Here is a 22,050-nt window from a genome sequence, read left to right on the forward strand (position 1 = left end):
CCCATCATGAGCTCGACGTCCCTTGCCTGCAGTATCTCTCCTCTTTCTCATCAGTTGGATTCCCAGAGCTCAGCCTGGCTGTGGATCTCTGTATCTGCCTCTATGAATCACTGGACAAAGACTGATGAGGACAGCTAGGTTATTTGCTGGGCTAGTCACCAGAGTAGACCGGTCCAGGCACCCTCTGGACCACTTCCAGCAGACCAAGGTGGGGTCAACCTTGTGGATTCCTGAGAGCCTCCCCAGCACCCTCCTCAAGACCCAGTTATACCACTCTTGGGCATATACCCAAGGAATGCTCAATCTTACCAAAGGACACATGCTCAACTATATTCATATCAGCATTATTCATAATAGCAAGAACCTGGAAACAACCTAGATGCCCCTCAACTGAAGAATGGATAAAGAATATATGGCACATATACACAATGGAGTACTACTCAGCAGTAAAAAACAATGATATCATGAAATTTGCAGGCAAATGGATGGAACTAGAAAATATCATCTTGAGTGAGGTAAGCCAGACTCAGAACGACAAACATAGTATATACTCATTCATAAATGGATATTAAATGTGAGGGAAAGGATGGCCAGACTGCAACCCACAACTCCAGAGAGGCTAGCTAACAGGGAAAGACCCAGGAAGGACTTATGGATGGCCCAGCGAAGGAGAAGTGGATGAGATCTACAAGAGTGGCCTGGGTGTGTGTGGGGGGGTGGCAGATGGTGAGGAGTGGGGTGTGATAGTAATGTGTTCCCCAAAATATTGTGCACCCTAATAAAGTTATCTGGGGTCAGAGACCGAACAGCCACTAGATACAAAGGCTAGAAAATGGTGGCACTCACACCTTTAATCCTAGCATTCCAGAAGTAGAAATCCCTCTGGATCTCTGTGAGTTCAAGGCCATATTGGAAACAGCCAGGCAAGGTGACACATGCCTTTAATCCTAAGAAGTGAGCCTTTAATCCCAAGGAGTGATGGCAAAAAACGAAAGATATATAAGGCATGAAGACCAGAAACTAGAAGCTTTTAGCTGGTTAAGATTTCAGGCTTTGGAGCAGCATGAGATTCATTCTGGATGAGGACTCAGAGGCCTCCAGTCTGAAGAAACAGGATCAGCTGAGGAACTGGTGAGTTGAGGTGGCTGTGGCCTGTTCTGTATCTCTGATCTTCCAGTGTTGACCCCAGTACCTGGCTCAGGTTTGATTTTATTAACAAGACCTTCTAACAATTCATGCTACAGTGGGGGGTGAGAACATAGGGAAATGGGAGGGTCGAGCTGGAACAGGGACAGAGTGGGAGGGCAGGGAGGAAGATACCATGCTAGATGAGGACATCATGGGAATAGGAAGAGATCATAGAACTCTTTACTGCCTTGCAGTGCAATGAATTCTTATTTAACACTTGCTATGTGCTAGTCAAAGCATGAAACACCAAGACTGAAAGAAAGAACAAGATTAACTTACTGTCCTATAGAGAAGTGAAGTCATTTAAGATGCCTCAGTCACCACAGGAAGCTACTTGAACTCAGATGCCTAGGAACCTATGTTTCTCCCGGGAAAGATAAGTTTATTTTTTTTTAATTTTTTTCCTTTGGCTTTATTTTTTTTTCATTTTTCTTTATTAAGAAATTTTCTGCTCACTCTACATACCACCCACAGATCCCACCTCCTCCCTCCTCCCACCCTCAGCCCTCGCTCCCAGGCCACCTCACATCCCCACATCCCCCAAATCAAGATCTCCCATGGGGGGTCAGCAGAGCCTGGCACACTGAGCCCAGGTCCAAGCCCCTTCCCACTGTACCAAGGCTGCACAAGGTGCCACACCACAGGCACTGAATTCCCAAAAGCCTGCCCATGCACCAGGGATGGATCCTGATCCCCCTGCCTGGGTGCCCCCCCCAAACAGTTTGAGCCAAACAACCATCTTCCATATCCAGAGGGCCTAGTCCAGTCCCATGGGGGCTTCACAGCCACAGTCTACAGTTCATGGGCCTCCAAAAGGGGATGGATACAAATTGGAAGGAAGAAGTCAAACTTTCACTATTTGCAGATGATATGTATACATAAGGGACCCCAAAAATTCTACCAGGGAACTCTTATAGTTGATAAACTCCTTTAGTAAGGTATCAGGATACAAGATTAACTCAAAAAAATCAGTAGCCCTCCTATAAACAACTGATAAATGATCTGAGGAAGAAATCAGAAAAACATCACCATTTACAATAGCCACAAATAATAAAAAATACCTTGGGGTAACTCTAAATAAGCAAGTGAAAGACCTGTATGATAAAAAACTTTAAGTCTCTGAAGAAAGAAATTGAAGAAGATATGAGAAAATGGAAAGATCTCCCATGCTCATGGATAGGTAGAATTAACATAGTAAAAATGACAGTCTTACCAAAAGCACTCTACAGATTCATTGCAATCCCCATCAAATTCCTGACACAATTCTTAACAGATTTGGAAAGAACAATACTTAACTTTATATGGAAAAACAAAAAACCTAGAATAGCTAAAAGAATACTGTATAATAAAGCAATTTCTGGAGGCATCATGATCCCTGACCTTAAGCTCTACTATAGAGCTATAAGAATAAAAACAGTTTGGTCCTGGCATAAAAACCAATGTGTTGACCAATGGAATTGAATTGATAAATTTTTTTAAATAAATATACATTGGGATAGAATGGGAACATATAGGCTGAAGTACAGTTTACTTGCTGTGGAAATAGGGAAGAAAATTTATAGGCTATATGTGAAAATTATAGAGACTGTCTAGGAATCTCTCAATGGTAGTGATTATTATTGATTCATTTCACAAATATTCATTATGGCTTTACTAAATTCCCATCATAGTAGTAGATGTTAGAGATCCAAGGATGAATAGCTTGTGCTTTCTCTAAAGGTCTCAGAAGCTATTGAAAGAGATAGATAATTAAGTGGTATACTGGTTCATACGAAAATGTCCCCCAAAGAGAGTGGCACCATTAGGAAATGTGGTTTTCTTGGAGTAAGTATGGCCTTGTTTGAGGAAGTGTGTCACTATGGAGGCAGACTTTGAGGTTTCATATATGCTCACACTACACCCAGTGAGATAAACCACTTCCTGTTGCCTTCAAGTGAACATGTAGGACTCTCAGCTTCTTCTCCAGCACCATGTCTGCCTTCACACCAGCATGTCTCACCATGATTTTAATGGTGAGATTAAAGGATTAAACCTCTGAAATGTAAGGCACCTCAATTAAATGTTTTTTCATTATAAAAGTTGCTGTGGTCAAAACATCACTTCACAGCAATAGAAATCCTAACTGAGACAGAAGTGTGGTATGGTTGTGATAGGCCTGACCATGTTCTTGTTTCGAGGAATTTGGACTTTGGTACATTGGGTTAAGAAAGCAGTGGAATGTTTTAAGTGCTGCTTAATGGGCCATGATAGTGGGTTCATGGAAGATTTGAACTGTGACGGCCTGACTCAAGAGGTTACAGAGGGGGAGAATATTAATTTGTGTGCTAGATCATTCTTGTGATATTTTGTGAAGAATATGGTTGCTTTTTCCCTTGTTCAAAGAGTCTGCTTTGAGACTAAAACAAAAAGATTTGCATTTATTCCATTGCCAGAGAAAATCTCCAAATAGCCTAGTACAGACTCTGTCACAAGGTTATTAGTGGTAACTCTAAGAAAGATTTATAATGTAAAGGAAGAAAAATCAAGAAGAAATAGGAGTGGAATGGAGCCAAGTCTTGTGTTCAAGGAAATAAACAGATTAAGAAATGGAATAAAGGAAGCTGTGACCTCAGGGCAAGATCCTACTCAGCTAAATTTCCAACTTGTGAAAAGGAATTAAAGAAAAACATAGGTAAAGCTGTGGTAGAACACACCTGTAAGAAGAGCTAGAGAGCTACTGCTTAAGAGTTCTTGCTGCTTGGCCAGAGAACTGCACATTGGATCCTAGCATTGGCCAGAGGATTGTGAATGGGACCCCAGCACACACATCAGGTAGCCTTCAAACACCTGGAGCTCCAGCAAGGGATGCCAAAATCCAATTCTGGCTTCCATAAGCAATTACACACAAGTGCACAGACACATAAGTAAATGAATATTTAAAAAAATGGTAGAGAGAACAAGCTTATAATACTAGTTTTATCATTTCAGAGGGAGAGGCAGGAGGATGGTTATAAGTTCAAATTGACCCTGGTCTTCATGGTGAACTCCATGCTAACAAAAGTGCACAAGGTGAATCTTCCTCAAAAAGAAAAAAATATATAACAGTTATAAAATTAATCAGTGTTACTGGATTGACTCTTTAATATTAACCAGAATACTATGCACTTCTGAGCCAAACTGATGTTACATGGTAACTATTTTTATTAATTATTATCTAAATATTTTGATGTTACTCTGCATATCTGTTCAGTCTCCTCATTTGCTCCCTTCTCTTGCTTTACATAGATTTGAGTTTAATGAGACAGTCCAAGGCCATCCTAAGCTTCTAAGCAGAGACACTGAATGACCAACAGGTGCCTTGAGTCACCACTCAGAATGCCCTACTGGCTACATGTGTTAGAGGTTTCAACCAGTCTTGCAGGTCAGCTTCAGGTCACTTGGTCATTGCTTGCTATGAAAAGACAAGTGGTCCCACTGAGTGTAACTCCAGCACAATGTCAATGCTGAAGATTCATAAGCAGCAATGGAAGAAGTCAAAGGATACACCAGTATGCATGACCTCTATCTATTTCTATCATCACTACCATGTCTTCCCCCATCTCTTCCGTCTCACTGGAACATTCTGCTTTCTCTCTAGCAGTATCCCACTGACACCTCAAAGTCAAATATGTATGCATGGATGTGTGTGCATGTGTGTGCATACATGGGTATGTATGTGGGGGGGGGCAGACACATGAACCCAGTTGGAAATACCTCAGGTCCTAGCCTCTTTCTTTGTTTTTTATGTGTTTTTACATGTAAGATTCTGAATTATTATTTCATTCTAATTAATTCATTTTGTTTTTATGTGCTTGGACTGAGGATCAAACCTAGGGTTTTGTGCATGTGAGAAAAGTACTCTGTCACTGAGCTATCTTCACTTTTTTTCAATCTATTTAAATCAAATTAAATTTTGGTGAGCCAATTGTGTTTAGGAATTCATCCATTTCTTACTTTTTCCAGTATTTTAGTGTTTAATTTCTCATAATAGTTTCTTATGATCTGCTGTGGAATAGTCCTCTACACTGTGTAAATATATGTCACTGTGATCAGTTTAATAAACAAGATGACTAACCAATAGCTTAACAGGATACGGCTAGGAAGGAAAGCCAAACTGAGAATGATAGGATTAGAAAGGACACTGTCTGAAGAGTCATCAGCCAGATGCCCAGGGAGCAGGAGATGACTTTGTCATGCTAATGAAGATACCACCATGTGGCAGAGCATAAGTAGAAATATGGATTAATTTAAATGTAAGAGTTAGCTAGTAACAAGCCTGAGCTATTGATCAAGCATTTATCAATAATATTAAGTCTCAGTATGGTAATTTGGAAGCAGCTACTGGGATGGGGAATGGGTAGCCGGGATAGGAAAGCTTCCTACCAATTATGGCAGCCCAATGTGGGGCAAGAATTTCCATATAAGACCTAAAAATGCTTAAAAAGGGATTCTAATCACACAAAAATGGAGTCAAGTACAGCTTCTTGATAACCATCCTTTTTCTGGTAGGCTCTGTTTGCTGGCAGCAAGGAGAAGTGCAGCTCCGTTGAGAGATGGCTTTCTGGCTCAGTGCTAGCAACAAAACTGGGCAACTCTTTTGAGAGGCCCTACTGCCAAACACTTACATGGTGTGTATGAGCAGCCAGTGGCATGCTACTCTGTGTCAGAGTGGACCCAGAAACGTCCCAGATTTGAGACCGTAACCACGGCTCCCAAATCTGGTAGAAAATATGCCTTTGCCATGAGATTAGACTCTCAGGGAACCACAGGGGAGAGCCAATACCAGCACACCATGATCTAAGCAAGTTTGTTGTTGTTGTTGTTTTGCTCATGCAGAGAGAAAAGGTTACATATGTGCAGTAAGGACAGATTCCGACAAAAAGAGCCTCTAAATAAGTCACAGTGTTTATAGGCTTGGGAGAGATGAGAACAAGTATATCCAGTCTTAGATTAAAAATAATAAAATTAAGTCCTTAAAAAGGGAAGTAAAGTAATATAAATGAAATAAGCCATGTAAAGATGGAAAATACACAGAGTCTGGAATATATATTATTGTGTTGTCTTTAAAAGTTTTGGCTGTTAAGGGACCTTCGATTATGGAAACTGCTTGATTAAACCAATTATATATTTTTAAATTATCTTGATTTCAAAATTTAAGTCAAAGGATATGTCACTTTGGGAGAGATCATGCTTTTTTTTTCCACAGGAAATGAGAGGTTACGGATTCATTCTGTGTTAAGGAAAATCAAGTTTGATCAATGAAGACTCCCTAAAATGCTGGCTACAGACATAAAAAAATAAACTTACAAATCTATAAAATATGTAATGTATACTTTACCTGCTTAAACACATAACAAAAATCATCTCTGGCTGAATTGTGTACAATGGATAGTCTATACTTGTATTAATATAAATATACATGTTACCTTTAAAAGTTTGTGTGTTTTCAGAGTAAGGAAACCACACACCAATAAAAACTGAATGGTCTAGATGATCCAACATTCAGAAGAGCTTCAAGGGTGCTGACTGAGATGATTCAGCCTCACAAAACACAAAACTTGACCATAATCCTGAATTTTCTCAGTATCCCCCAAAGATTACTGGTGCCCCTAAACAATAGGAAGTAGTCTAGAGAACGGTGCCTATATTCCCCCACCACAAATAAATAAATAAATGAAAGGATTATGGAGGTTTGTCTTTGTTTAGGGGGTTTGGTTGCAAATTATTTTTGGTCATCTTAAAAAAAAAAAAAAAAAAAAAAAACTGCCGGGCAGTGGCGGCGCACGCCTTTAATCCCAGCACTCAGGAGGCAGAGACAGGGGGATCTCAGTGAGTTTGAGGCCAGCCTGGTCTCCAAAGCAAGTTCCAGGAATGGCGCAAAGCTGCACAGAGAAACCCTGTCTCGAAAATAAATAAATAAATAAATAAACAAACTAACTAACTAACTAACTAACTAAAGTAGTTAGATTCAAAGATCTCTTTCTAAAGGAAAAATGGAAAGGGGGTAGGATATAGAAATGACAGGATAAAAGTGTAGACTATTGAATCTGCCTTAATCTAAAACTATTCATCTTAAATATTTTACATTGGTATGGATTTTGGTTTATTGATACAAATTTAAAGTTAATTTTATTATACTATATGTATATTTCTACTTTTGTTTGGGCTGTGTTTACACAGCTCATTTTAAAATTTAATGTATATTACACAAGGTAATAGTCATTAATAGTCAAACTTATATTCGTGTTACGTATATTTTCAAGGTTAATGAGATATATTTAGATAGAATATTGTCGTCAAACACTTCAAAGACCGACAGAATATGGCATTTAATATTTTTAAAAACATAAGGCTTTTCATGACAGTAAGACATGTCTGGTCAAATGGCCTCCAGATAAGTACAGCCTCAGTTTCCCCACCTGTCTATTTCTGAGCATGGCTCTCTCCTCTCATCTTATGATTCCTCCCATCTCCCAATTACTAGAACTATAGGCTTAAAAGTTCCAAATGTAACATTTCTTTGAAAATTTCTAAACTTTAATGTCCATAGTTTATATTTGTCTCATTAGATTTTCACTTGGTTGACAGACAGCATCTGGGGATCACATGAAGACTACAAAGGCTCTCTGCCCTGGGCTTGCTGAAAACTGAGGTAAACCAGTCCGGCCCATGTGATTGCTCCCTCCTGATAAAGCTGGGTCAGCTAACCAGATGCTTCTGATGAATGCTCGGTTGCCCAGCCTTTGACTAGCATTTCAGCTTTCCTGGGTCTTAACAATGCCCTAGCTTCAGCTAGAAGTAGTTATGGAAGAGTATATGCCAGGCCTTGCCCCCGACAATGGACTGAAATACTAAGTTAAAAGTAAACTCCCTGGTGTAGGGGACAAAATGGCTACCCACAATTCCAATTGGCATACCAGGAAAGTAGGCCATTACTTATCAATTGGTAGATTCATTATATTTCTACAATATGGTAGGACATTTGGCCTGCTTTATACAGAGCAAAGAGATATTATATTGCTTTAAGAAAAAAATGTTTCTATAAAAACCATGTGGGACAATAACGTGATTATATTCAAAGAAATAATACAAAATTGAGACCAGATATAAAATAAATAGCTGCTCACACACACATGCGTGCACACACACACACACACACACACACACACACACACAATAAATGAACAAATAAATAATCCCTCTGTGACTGTGTACAATGAGGTATCTCTAACTCCTTATAAATAAATCTTTAGATGTAATATTGTTGGGTTTTTTTAAACCTTTATTGTTCATCCACTTCATTATAAATGGCTTTTATTCTCTATTTAAATATATTGTGTCTTTGCTCTTTGAGAATTTCATAATGCATATACTGTGCTTGGATCAAATCTATCCTCCATCCCCTCCCTTCCAAATTCTTTCAGGCTGACACCCACTTCCTGTCCTTCCTCCAAACTGCCTTTACCATTTTGGAAAATCCAGAGTCCACTTAGTTTTCCTGCTTATATACTTTATAAAATAGTCCCTATCGTGGTATTACAAACTATTTTGAGTGTCCATAGCATTGAGAGAGTGAAACATCTGCCCTCAGGTATAACTCCTCCATAAGTCATTTCCTTTCTGCTATACTTAATTGTTGAAAATTTCACTTATATTCCACAAAAATCGAAACTCCAAGCTCCTACTGCCCCTCACACCATTAACCCCACAAAGACACTCAGTGTGTGCTCTGCTAATATTTACCCAAGTGTTAAAGCAAGGATGGCCCATGTGCTCCAGCTACCTATGAAGCACTTTCCATCCATAGGATGGAAATTAATGACAGAGTCTCCCTGGTGACGGAGTTAAGCAAGACCAAGGATATTTAAGACAGCTTGACAGTTACTGAATTGTGCATGCAGAATTGGGCTGTGGTTCCTGAAGCTGCTTCTGGCTATCAAGGCATTTTCTGATATTGCTGACACTAAAAGGTAAAAGACATCCTATGCTTGGGAGATGTTATGCAGTAAAAGAAAATAAATTTCTGTCTTACTTGTTGGACTTATTTCAGGAAAAATGTAAAAGAATAATGTGTTATAATAGAAAATTTCATGCCATTTTAAAAAAAGAAACTGAACATTTTAAAACTCAAAGTTGACAAAGATCATTAAGAAAAAATAACAGAGGTCCTTGTAAAATACACTTTAAAATTTCTTTGAAGGTTTTAATTTAAAATTGCATCAATTTTAAATTGAAGGACGTGGCTTAACTTCAATGTTTTCTCTTCTCAGGGAACTTGAGAAGCAATGCACATCTTAAAGCTGCCAGCTGCTCTCCTCATCCTCTCTGTGGCACTAAACCACTTGAAAGCTACACCTGTCAGAAGGTTGGTAACCTGAAAATCCCTACTTCTTTTGAAAAGTGTGGGGAAATTAGAATTCAACACCGCTGTGTAACTAACAGCCCTTGTATTCTTCAATTCCTAAGCAATTCTTGCCGTTAGCAGTACTTGAAGGGGAAGGTTTCCCAATTCTGCGTACTTCCAGGACAAAGTCAGTGACTGAGGAATGACTGGTAGAACTTCATGTAGATGGCCATGGATGGTAACATTTGTCTGGAATGTATTAGAACCTACAGGGGCCAAGCCAGAGTAAGATGCCAGGAAAACTGACAGGCAGACAGTCATGCTGTTTGAACCCAATTGCTATGGGATGGTCTTTCTGTATGCTGTGAATATGTGTTGCTCTCATTGGTTGATAAATAAAGGTGTTCTGGCCAATAGCCAAGCAGAATAAGATTAGGCGGTATAATCAAACTGGAGAAGAAGAAATGTGGAGTGGGAGGGAGCCAGCCACTGGACAAGCAAGACGTATTAGAACACAGTGAAGCCACAAGACACATGGCAAGACATAGGTTAATAGAACTTAAGCTGTAAGAGCTAGCTGGAAATAAGCCTGAGCAATATACAAAACAGTTTGTGATTAATATTAAGCCTCTGAATGACTATTTTAAAAGTGGCTGCAGGACCAGGCAGGACAGAAAAGCTTCTGTTTACACCCAATAGTGAAAGAAACTGAAGGGATTGAACAAGACATTGCTTTTTATGTCAGCTGAAAATTTGGTGCATATTTTCAGGAGTGTGTTTGTTAGTTTGTTCTTCCTCAGAAGATTCAGGAAATATCCAAACTTCTACAACTCCTAAAAATTGAAGCTATAAAATGAGAGGCAAATGAAAGATTTTAAGAAGTTAAATTTCAGAAATAGTTAAGTTGTTTGCTATTTGAAGGCCATTCCATGCCATAGCCATATAGAGATATAAGTTCTATACATAATGACTCTGAACATCTGTGGATGTAAATTAGCAATACCTGAAATATTGTCACTGTGTAGACTGTACATAGACATCGTCATGATTTCTGAGGGAGGCTTATTGGAAATATCAAAAGGAAACAAAGAAAACTAAACAGTGGTTTGAGGAAATCTAAGGTCATTTAAGGCGGCTGGCAGAATAGTAGTGATTACAAGCTTCAGATGGAAACCACTAAAAACTGTAATTCTCCATCTATTTAAAAGATTACTATTATGAAATCCATGAATCTGATTTAAACAAAGTAACAATAATCTGTGCCAAAATCAGTTTTGCTCCATATATCTTAGGAGACCAGACGTAATCACTCTTGACAGCACAAAGAACTAAATGCACCTTTGAAAAAGAATGTGATTTAAGTCTCTCAATAGATTATCATCATCATCTCTTTCTTTGTCTCTGGAGTATTTGTTCTTGGGTGAAAGTCTGTGTCAATGTGCAGACATTTCTACAGCACTAGCTATGATAAATAGCAGCAATTATCAGAAAATGGTTTTTGTCATCTGAACATTTACCTGGTTTCAAACAGTGTTCTCTGAACTGACTGTAATTTTCAATTGTTTTTTTCATGGCTAAAAATAACTGAAAAACCAATATGAAGTTTCCAATAAGCAGAAAAATTGAATCATGATGGAAAATTTAACAGTATTTCTTAATGTTTCTTCTGGTGTCCCCATTTATTTTCTTCAAGTATGTACAGAGATTTGCTGAGCACTTTTACCAAGTGTGTCTGTGGGTTCTCAGATCTTATACAATGAACTTTACTCTAAAATAGAATTATTCACATTACTATCTGTCAGATTATTTTTGTGTTTTCTCATAGTTGTTTATCTTCTGTTCACTCATAAGACATGCTTGAAATGTCTTTTAAAGCATTTCTTTACATCAGTCCCATTTTGGAGGATGGGGTATATATACATACTCACACTCACACTCAATCCTAGTTTTATCACTAGCAGCTCCAAGTAGTAGCTGCACACCTCTATATAGGAATGTTAATATAGACAAATCATTAAGAAAAAAATACCAGCCACTGAAGCCTTGGCAATCTGAGTGGCCTGAGCTGCCACCTGGGGCCAAGATAACATGCAAGCCCCGGACTGCTGATGAGGACCATGTGTGAATCTGTGGTCCTGCAACACTGGGTTCTGTGTTGATGTCTGTGGCCCATGGTGCCACCAGTGATTACATGGATGCCCAGGGTCTAGGCCACAACCTGTGGCCAGGTTGGTGCCCCAGGGCTATTCCAATCTGAATGACCATGGTATCATGTCTGGGTTTGTGGCCCTACCATAGCCAGGGTCTGTGTTGATGTCCATGGCTCCTGATACCATCCAAGGCCAGGCCAATGCCAAGGATCTGGGCTGCCACCTGGGGCCATGTTGGTGTACAAGTGTTGTGGGAATTCTGCCATTCAGTCTAATGACCAATGGAATGGAGCAGTTTGGCCCAATGGGCATGGTCTTCTCTGAAGGTACATGACCTTTTAAGAACCAGTGGGGGAGGGTCCTGCTCTCTTAGACTGTGGAGGGCTTTCTGACCCCATGGCTCAGTGACCTTTTCTGGATCTTCCCCATCTCTCTCTGGTGAATAAAGAGGCACTGCTTTTATTCTGTATTCATGAGTATACTGATTTGATTTCATCCTTTAATCAGTCTGACCTGATCCAAGATTTCTGTATCTTGCATTATTCAAGGGCCATTCTGCTGCAGGAGCCATGCTGGTCAGAGTGGCCTGTGCTAACTCCTGGGGCTCTGGTGATATCTAAGCACAGGTTGCTCCAGACCATTCTGGGTCCATGGTCTTACCAAAGTTGGGGCCTGTGATGGCCATGTCCTGTGTTGCCACCGAAGGCCACACAGATGCCCAGGGTCTGGGTTGCAACCTGTGACCATATTGGTGCCTGGGGGCCATGCTGCCACTGGAGCCATGATGAACAGGATGTCCTGCACTGCCACATAGTGCTATGGTGTCATCCATGCCCAGGTTGCTGTGATGGACGATTTCTGGGACCATGGCCCAGCAGCAGCCAGAGACTTGTTTGATGTCCATGGCTTATGTTGCCACTGGGGACTGAGCAGATGCATGGGGTCTGGATAGCCACCTGAGACCATGTTGGTGTCCAAGGATATTGCTGCCATGGGGACCATACTGATCTGAATGGCCTATGCTGCCACTGGGGTCATGGTGACATCCTGTCCTGAGCTGCTTCTGAGGGCATCTCTGGTTCTATGCTCCTGCTCTAGTTAGGGTCTATGGTGATATCCATGGCCCATGTTACCACAGGGGTTAATAGGAACAATATGTGTTGAAATCTGATTGCTGGTGCTCAGTGAGCCCTGCTCATCACTGGCCTTGTGATAGGTTGACCTACCCCTCACTGGACACTGTAACAGATTTGGCCTCTACATTCCAGAGATATGGCTCTACCCCTCATTATGGGCTTTCAAGATCTGGCTCCAATGCCATGGGCCTAGGAGAACTGTCTCTGCCCCTCACCTAAGGGGTTGGTCCCAGTGGCCCAAACCAACCAGCTTGTCTACCATCCTGACCCACATCCTGGGCCTTGGATTGGCCCACCCTAACATCTATCCCATCTATGACCTGCTGGAGTGCATAAAGGAACTTGTCCTGCAGAATGATAGTTACAGAATCTCCCTGAATCTGGGTGACAGCAAGATATCCAAGAGGAATTTCAGTGAGGGTATGTAGCCAGAGTTTTCTCTGGTCCTGCATGGGCCTAAAGTGCTGCAGTTGCTTATAAAATAATCACTCAGAGGCTTACTAATATTTACAAACTGTATGGTCTATTGCAGGCTTCTTGCTAGCCATCTCTTTCATCTTAAATTAACCCATCTCTATTGATCTACGTATTGCCACGTGGCCGTGGCTTTACCTGCGTCCCATTACAGGTTGCTACTAGGATGGTGGTTTGGCTTCTCTCCCACTCGCCTTTCTCCTCTCACTGTCTCTCTTGGATTTCCCACCAGTCTCTAAGCTGCCTTGCCCTAGGCCAAAGCAGTGATGATGGTGCGCCAGAGGCCCTGGAGCAGAACAAAGACTCATTGCACTGATCATTTTGTTGGTGGGGATGATTGGACAGAAGGGTGAACTGTGTGGCACACCACAGCCCCTAATGACACTGGCATGAATGGAGAGGTGTTGCAAAGACAGAGGAGTGAGGTGGAATTTTTTATTTGCTTGCTTTTTGTTTTAATTAGTGTAGGGAGACATTCTGCAGCATTGAGGGGAGGATACGGAGGGACTGGAAGGTGAGCAGGATTGGGGTACGCAATGTGAAATTCCCAAAGAATGAATAAACAATTAAGTTTAAAGATACCTAAAGTGGAGATAGCATCTCTTGCACTGGCTTTGTCACCCTTTCCCGGCATTCCAATGACTGTTTGAATAGTCGTGTGCATTCTCTCACCATCTTCAGATGGAAGGTTTCTTGGGGGAAGCAATACTGCATCTAGGACACAAACTCAGATTCCAGTGTGTTTTTCATGAGGAGTGGTGGTCCTTTCAGCTAACTCAAAAAGCTAATGTTCCATTTAGAACAGCTTAAGGTGCTGTTATTGCTCACTAATCAGTTCCCAAAATCCAGCCCCATGACTTGAATGTGAAGAACTCTACAGTCTGCTCCCATCACTGTCAAGAACATCTTCAAACGGAGATTGTCCTGCATTGATAGATCACGTTTTCTACTATCTTAAATCTATTAGTTTTCAGATTTACAGACCAAATTCTAATCTTAGCTGTTTTTTAAGAAAAGTCTGGAAACACTGGCAAAACTCTTTAAAGCATTAAGTCATTTCTTTGAAGTACGGTGTTCATGTGTGCTACAGCTTCAAAGAAGGGATAATATCCCTGAGATGACTACAGATGAGAAATGTGGAGTGCACTGGGTGTGGTGGCACACACTCGTAATCCCTGCACTAGAGAGAGGCAGAGGAAGACAATGCTGGTCTGAGATTAAAAAGTGGGAAACTGCTTCAAAAAAAGAAAATGTTAAAACCAACATTTGGGTCCTGCAGTGGGCTTTCACTGTTTCTAACTATCAAAGAAGAACCTGTGCTTTTAGAGTGAAAGACTATCTCCTTCATAAGGAGTGAGTCCCAGGCACTGGGTATTTGCATGTGAGCACATGTACCTTGAAGATCAGAGGCATCATCCCCCAGAGCTGAGGTCAAAGGTGGTTGTGGGTGGTGGGAACCAAACTTAGAACATATGCAAGAGCAGCACATGCTCCTAAGGGTGAGCTCTCTCCATCCCCATGACATTTTCATGTTTAGGACACACTCACTAATTCAGGAAATCATAACATGAAGGTAACTGCAGAAAGACTTTCAGTTAAGTTCTCGACTTTCTCTTCACTGTTGTTTGGGTTTGGTCAATCCCCCAATGTGTTAAAATCTTAGTCTTCAGCGAGGTGCTGTTGGAAGGTGGTTGAAGCATTAAGAGGTGGGGCCTGGAAGGAGGAAGTTGGGTCCATGGCCATAAGCCCTTAAAGAGATACTAGGCCCTTTGCCACTTCCATCCCTCTCTCAGATTCCAGGTCAATGTGAGGTCCCCAACTTCCTTGCTATGAGTTTCTTCCCCAATGTGCTACACAGACACAGCTCCAAAGCAGCAGGGCTGAGTGATCATGGCTGGAGACTTCTGGAGCAAAATAAGCCTTTTCTTCTTGGAAGTGGATTGGTCTTAGTTCAAGTAACTGAAACTGTCAACTTAACTCTCCCATGAACATTCTGGTTCCCTTAAATAGCTTTTAAGTATGTGGCTGCTTGCATTCTGCTCTAGCAGGTAGATGTTCTTTTTCATTTTACTATGCATAAATAACCACAGTATATTGACCTCCACCCTTCACCTTTCCTTGTAGCTGAAGTTTTCTTGTGTCCCACCTGGCCCATGGTCAGGATAAATCTCTCTCACCCACCAGTCCTGCAGCTCTTGGACCCAAGTAAACACACAGAGGCTCATATTAGTTAAAAACGCTTGGCCATTAGTTCAGGCCTGTCACTGACTAGCTCTTACACTTAAATTAACCCATAATTCTTAAATAAGAATGTTTAGCCAAGCGGCTTGGTACCTTTTCTCAAATCTGCCTTCACATCTTGCTTCCTCTGTGTCTGGCTGGTGACTCCTGACTCAGCCTTCCTGTCCCCAGAATTCTCCTCTCTGCTTATCCTGCCTATACTATACTTCCTGCCTGTCTACTAGCCAATCAGCATTTTATCAACCAAATCAGAGCAACACACATTCACAGCATACAGAATGACATTCTGATCATTTCCTTCCTTCATCCTCCCCATCTTTAGGGATTTATGCCATTTTTATATTATGGACATACATTACCAAGGAAAGAAAAGTGAGGATCAGAAAGAAATAGTTTTGGTCATGCTACAGTCATGAACCATGGCTCTACAACAGACAAGCTTGTTCCTTAAAATCTCTTCATTCTTTATCAACCACAAAATAAGATGAGTTTTGTGTGAGGTGTTTACCCACCAACCCCACAGGTCCCCAGAGTTTTCTTGAGTGTGAACAGCAGGAAATATTAGATAGAAAGATTTAGATTGTGGAGATAAGTAGATAGAAAATACAGAATAGCCTCAAGAGGGCCTGGAACCTATTCCAAGGGGCCCTGACTGTCTCTGCCCCAGGGTATTTATAGAGACACCAAGGGGTGGAGCAAAAGACCTCCTCCCACAGCACAGCCAAGTGCAGATCATTTCAGACACCTGCACTCAGGCCTGTGGCCCTAATCATCCTCTATGCTGACCTGCTGGGTAAAGCCACAAGGAACCTGAAAACAGGCTCCCACAGTTCTGTATTAGTTACTTTTAACTGTTGTAATAAAACACCACAAAGCAACCTGTAAAAGAAAAGAGTTTATTTTTGCTTATGATTCCAGAGGGATAGAAGTCCCTCATGGCAAGGACGCATGACAGCCAGAAGCAGGCATGGTGACTGGGGCAGGAAGTTGAGATTTCACATCCTCAACCAAAGCACAAAGCAGAGGGAACTGGAAAAAAAAGAGGATTTTAACTCTCAACACCTAGCCTGGTGGTTCACTTTGTCAATTAAGGGTGCACCCCCAGTTCTCCACAAGCAGAGTTATCAACTGGAACCCAAATGTCCTAATTCCTGATCTTAAGAGAGACAGTTCTCAAACAAACCATCACAAGTTGATTTTGATTTTAAAGTGCACCTTGAATTTTATTAATCCCAATGTTACAGTTTACAACTTTCTACAATTTTTTTTCATTTATTTATTTGTTTGAGGGTGAGGAAGTACAGAAAAGGGGATAGGACAATTTATAAGAGATGGTTTTCTTTCTTCATCCCAGAGATCAAAATTATCATGTCAGACTTGGTGGCAAACACCCCTTTCCACTGAGCCATCCAGCTAGCCCCTGTTAAATCATTTTACTCTGAGATGATTTTGAAATTTAATAACCAGGTACTCTGAAGACCCATGAGTAAAATGAAAACTGGACCAAAGAGGCCACCTGCATATGAGAAGGCAGTCTGTTGAACTGTAAATACGGCATCCATCCTTGACTTTTTAAATGTATTTTGTTTTATTATCAGTAGTTTACATTGGGGTTGCCACAAACTAGGCAAGCACTCTACTACTGACATAGAGTTCTGTCTCCACAAAGGGCCTTTGCAAGGTCTGCCTTTCTCAAATACTGGTTTTTAAGAAAGACTTTCATGCCCAGTCTTGAATAACTATAAAAAAAAGTTTGAACCATCTTTGCTACAAGATTTTTAATAACCTCACTAAATGTATCAGTGCTCTAAACAAAGTGATTAAATGTTTGACAAGAGTAATTTTAAAAAGGGATTCAAAACAAGAGGTCACACATTATGAGAAGTCATATTTGGGAAGCAGCATGTCTCAAAAAAAAGTTTACAACTCCTAAATAGACATAGACATGTGCAGATGTCTTGCATGTAGAAAGGATAATTATTCAATGTGACACAACAAAGATGCATATTTTCAGCTCTAAATACTTCCAACATTAAAGCATAAATTTAATGAAATTGAATAGTGTTTCCGAAATGCCAAGTTTTAATGCTATTTGAAGATATATGGGAAATACTCACAGGCTTTGATTGAGTTAAAAGAGAAAATGCTCTTTGAAAATGAAGACAGCTTTAAAATTCAGTATGGGGTCACCATAGACTTTCCTGGGAAAATCTTAAGTGCTACCCTAATGTTCTAAAAATGCTGTCAGTAAATATTTTTGTCATGAGTAAAATAATTTTTGAGGTCCTTGGGGATAAGAAGAGATTTCCTATAGCACTTCTTATAATTCAAAAGAACCAAATGCATACTCTGTCAAGGGCTTGTACAGGCCAATAGAAAACTCATTACAGCTTAGTTTTCAGTTCTCTGTCATTCTCAACCTCGGGACTTCTGTGCACATCCACACACTCAGTTTTCTTCTCTGTGAGCTTTGTCTCTGCAAGTTCAGTTTCTGAAGAGTCAGTTTCCCCAGGAAGTTGGCGCTTCCTCATGAGTTTTAGAATGAAGAACGCTGGGAGATAGCTCAATCCTCTTAGTGCTGCAGGCACGCCAATGTAAATGTTCCTATTGAAAACAACTGATCTGTATTAATATAATTCTTAATGCGTTCAGTGGAAGCTAACTTTTTATATTCTTACAGATCATTTATTGTTCAAAGAAAAACATCAGGTGATTATTTTGCCCCTGTAATTTACATAATCTACTTTGCTTAGTTATTACTTCTTTTCATTTGCTGAACTATTCCAGGTTAAGCATGAAGACTGTAAGTTTCCTGAAATTAATTAGGTAATTTTCCCTTTCAGCATTTCTGAGAATAACTTTTATACTGTTATAAGCATCTTTTCTTTGTAGAATTGATAAAATACGACTTCAGGTTTCTGGCCTTGATGTGTTTGGGAAATACGTATTGTGACATGGAGATTACTAAATAACAATGAAAGCATTCTTTCATGTTCTTAACATGTTTATAGGAAAATATGGTGTGATGGATAGTGCTGTCAACTTTACACAATCTAGAATCTCCTGGGAAGAAAGTTTCAGTGAAGGCCAGTATGGAATACGTTGGCCAGTAAACATGTCTGAGGGAAATTTTTTTTTTTTTTTTTTTTTTTTTTTTTTTTTTTTTTTTTTGGTTTTTTCGAGACAGGGTTTCTCTGTGTAGCTTTGTGCCTTTCCTGGAACTCACTTGGTAGCCCAGGCTGGCCTCGAACACACAGAGATCTGCCTGGCTCTGCCTCCCGAGTGCTGGGATTAAAGGCGTGTGCCACCACCGCCCGGCCTGAGGGAGATATTTTGGTTACATTATTAAGTTGAGAAGAACAAGCACACAGTCGGTGGCACCATTCCTTAGGCAGGGAAATCCTGAACTACTTTAGCACAGAGAAAATGATCATAGCTATGTCTACAGTGGGAAAGTATAAATATGTTATATATGTGGAGATGCTTAAGACCAGATGTAACAGTCTAGAAATACAATTGAGATTTTTTTCTAGATATATAAAAATTAACAAATATCTTAGTTTATTTTCCTGCCACTGTTATAAAAGAGCCTGACAAAATCAGTTTGAGGGAAATAGGGTAAATTGGCTCACAATTCTAGGTTACAGTTTTCCATTCTGGGGATGTCAAGGCAACTGGAGCTTTGACCAACATAGATACACTGACAGAAGTAGATGAGGCCTTCAACACTTTTACTATAGGCACGCCAGGCTGAGAATGGGATAGTAGCCACCCCAGCCATACACATTCGTGGACAGGGAAATAGCCAGCACTTTTTCTTTTTCAGAATTTTTCAGTATCCTCCTCACCCAGAAACAGACAGAACTGGGTCATACCTAGAGAGAGCCAAAATATCTTTTGGCTGAAGTGGTTTTACAAGCAAGGAGGAGCACAATGTAGTCTGTAGCAAACACAGGTTCTCTGTGGGCTTTTTGGGACCTCCTGCCCTATAGGGACATCAAGGTAACAGCCTAAGTCTGGCTCAAGATCAGCCCGTCATGACCTCTGTGCGTAGGTCAGCAGGGAACCCACAGTTCTTTCCTATAGTGTTAGTGACAGGGGCCTGTGTAGCACGAGAGTGGTGGGGACCATGCAGGTAACTGCCTTTAGTTTAAACAGCAGCAATGCCCGGATCTCAAAGGCCAGGCCCCCTGGTCTGCTGGCTCTTGAAGTTAATGGTTTCAGTTATGTGTATGTGTGACAGCATCCTCCCCCTTTGTGAAACTCTCAGCCGGTTTGTACCACAACCGCTCTACTGAGCCAGGTAATGTCCATGAGGCAGACAACCACTAAGTGCAGTGGAGCATCTGTGGGTTCCCAGAGACGAGACCGTCAGTCAAATTCAGGTAGCAGGCCCCTTCTCAAGGAGGCCCCTGGTGACAGCACCTGGCATGCTGTTAAACTGCAAGGGCTGTCCACAGACTTGGGTTCTTACTATATCAGGCTGCAAGCATGAGAGAGCTGTGACCTTTCCAGGAGCTAGAAAGTCAGAATCCCTGCTGCTTGAATGTGCTGGGACTGCCATACTGACCCCTGTGGAAGGGAAAAGTCCTTCTCTCTGTTCATAGGTATGGGATGGTGGGAGCCAAGAGATTTGTTTCCACCAACAGTGCCATTGGTCTCTGGATCTTGCTGTCCTGTTTATCTCCAGTGTTCTGCCATGCTAGCTCAGCTCCAGATGCAGCTCTCACCCTACTGCTCCAGGGCCTCTACATGGACACCTGCTCCCTTTTAAAAGTATTGTGAAGGGTTAGGTTAGAAAACCCACTCATGCTTAATTGTATCAAACACTTTAGAAATAATGGGAAATATTAAAATACAAAATAAGGAAGTTATACCATCCACATGCATTCTGAAAATGAAGCCAAATATCATCACTCATGAAAATGTTAGATATGAATGAGGACAGTTTATGCACTACAAAAGTAAGTCTCAAAATTTATCTTTACCTGAAGTTATTTGTATCATACATCCTGCATGCCCCTGGCTCACCACATTTCAGAGTCCCCCAGTGTAAACAGGATCTGTCTATCAAAGCACCAAAGTAAATAGGTGCTGGAATGCCAGCTGCAGTGATGAGAGAAAGAAAAACAGCCCATTGCCAGGAAGAGAGAAGAGAGAGATGTGTTATTTTATTTGGAAGTAACTCCATGCAGTATTAAATAAAAAACAGTATACCAAAATATGAATCAATGCCTCTCCACTTTTAGAAATTATAATTTAATGTAAAGTTTCTAGATCACAACAAATAAAACAATGTAAAAATGCTAATAAAGCATTCATTGAGTTTATAACCATGAACCTCATGTATTTTCTCTAATACCTTGTTCTAGTTTTCTGTACATCTAACTACCAAAACCATTTCCTTCTTGTTTTATTCTTGAACCTACTAAGAGATGAAAGGTGTAATTAAGTATAAGTAAGCTTTGGAAAGACAAGGGGAAACATTTTTCACCTCTGCAGTTACCTCATTCTCAGACTAATTAAAAGTTGCCATTTCCAATCACAAGGGCTTTAAACTGGAGATCAGGGCTATGTGGACAGAGCACATCATGTTAAACATACTACAAGGTCATTGTAATTTCCTGGATGTAGACAGTTGGGATACTGCAGATCCAGAGACAGATTCTCTTTTCTTCTCTTTTGTATCATGCATTGGCCTTCCCTGTGTCTGCCCTCATGTCCATCCATAACTATCACAGGGAGCCTTTGAGGAGATGTGGTGACTGAACAGGTCTCTATTCTCCATGCACCCAAACCCTAAGAATGCCATCAGATAGCACCTCACCCTACAGCAGAGAATTCCCTGCTTTGCTGTCACCAACCTAGCTGACATTCCCTCAGATGTATTTGAGAGGTGCCTTATTCATGACTTCCTGTGTTCTCCAACTATAAACATCACTAATGTCACCATGTTGAAAACTGATATTTGGATGACCTGAAACTGTGTTCCCATTGTGGTGACTCATATTTGATCCCAGAATAAAACCTCTTATTCCCTGTAAGGTGAGGTTGTGTTTTGGGTTAACAAGATAGTTATTACCTTTTTATTCAGAGAAAATTAACTAGTTTACTAAGTACTCAGTATAGTATTGGTCTGATGTGTTAGGAAATTGTTCATACCAAATACTCTTGTACAAAATGCATGTAACCCAATTCCAAGTGACTTCTCTTCAGACTTGACACACCTGAAAAATACATACACATAAATAAAAGTACAACAAGCAAACCCGTGTCTGTCCTAGCATCCTTCCAATGACCATCATAGTTCATGATCCTAATGGTTAAGCTTTTCATCCTGTGGTGAGGACAATACAGCTCTACTGCTAACCCACACAAAGGAGCCATATGACTTCTGAAAGTTGTCCAGTGACCTCCATACATCTAAAGCAGGGTGCAGCCCTTTAAGTGTTAGACATTGGCTATAAACCTAAATGCATAGATCCCTGGTTACCACAGT

The 22,050-nt window shown here is 40.7% G+C and overlaps 1 protein-coding gene across 1 annotated transcript in view; it reads right to left on the bottom strand.

Moving 5' to 3' along the window:
- Positions 1-16,436: 16,436 nt before the first annotated feature.
- Positions 16,437-22,050, bottom strand: part of LOC102909369 (solute carrier organic anion transporter family member 1A5-like) — a 57,511-nt gene continuing 51,897 nt past the window's right edge. Inside the window, exons 12-14 of the mRNA XM_076568221.1 lie at positions 21,714-21,778; positions 20,540-20,657; positions 16,437-18,155 (exon numbers count right to left, since the gene is read on the bottom strand). Of these exons, the coding sequence (XP_076424336.1) occupies positions 17,936-18,155; positions 20,540-20,657; positions 21,714-21,778 (403 nt within the window). The 3' untranslated portion in view covers positions 16,437-17,935. The remainder of the gene's footprint in view (positions 18,156-20,539; positions 20,658-21,713; positions 21,779-22,050) is intronic.

The sequence above is a fragment of the Peromyscus maniculatus genome, chromosome 3 (genome assembly GCF_049852395.1).
Source record: "Peromyscus maniculatus bairdii isolate BWxNUB_F1_BW_parent chromosome 3, HU_Pman_BW_mat_3.1, whole genome shotgun sequence".
In the NCBI taxonomy this organism is placed as follows: Eukaryota; Metazoa; Chordata; class Mammalia; order Rodentia; family Cricetidae; genus Peromyscus; species Peromyscus maniculatus.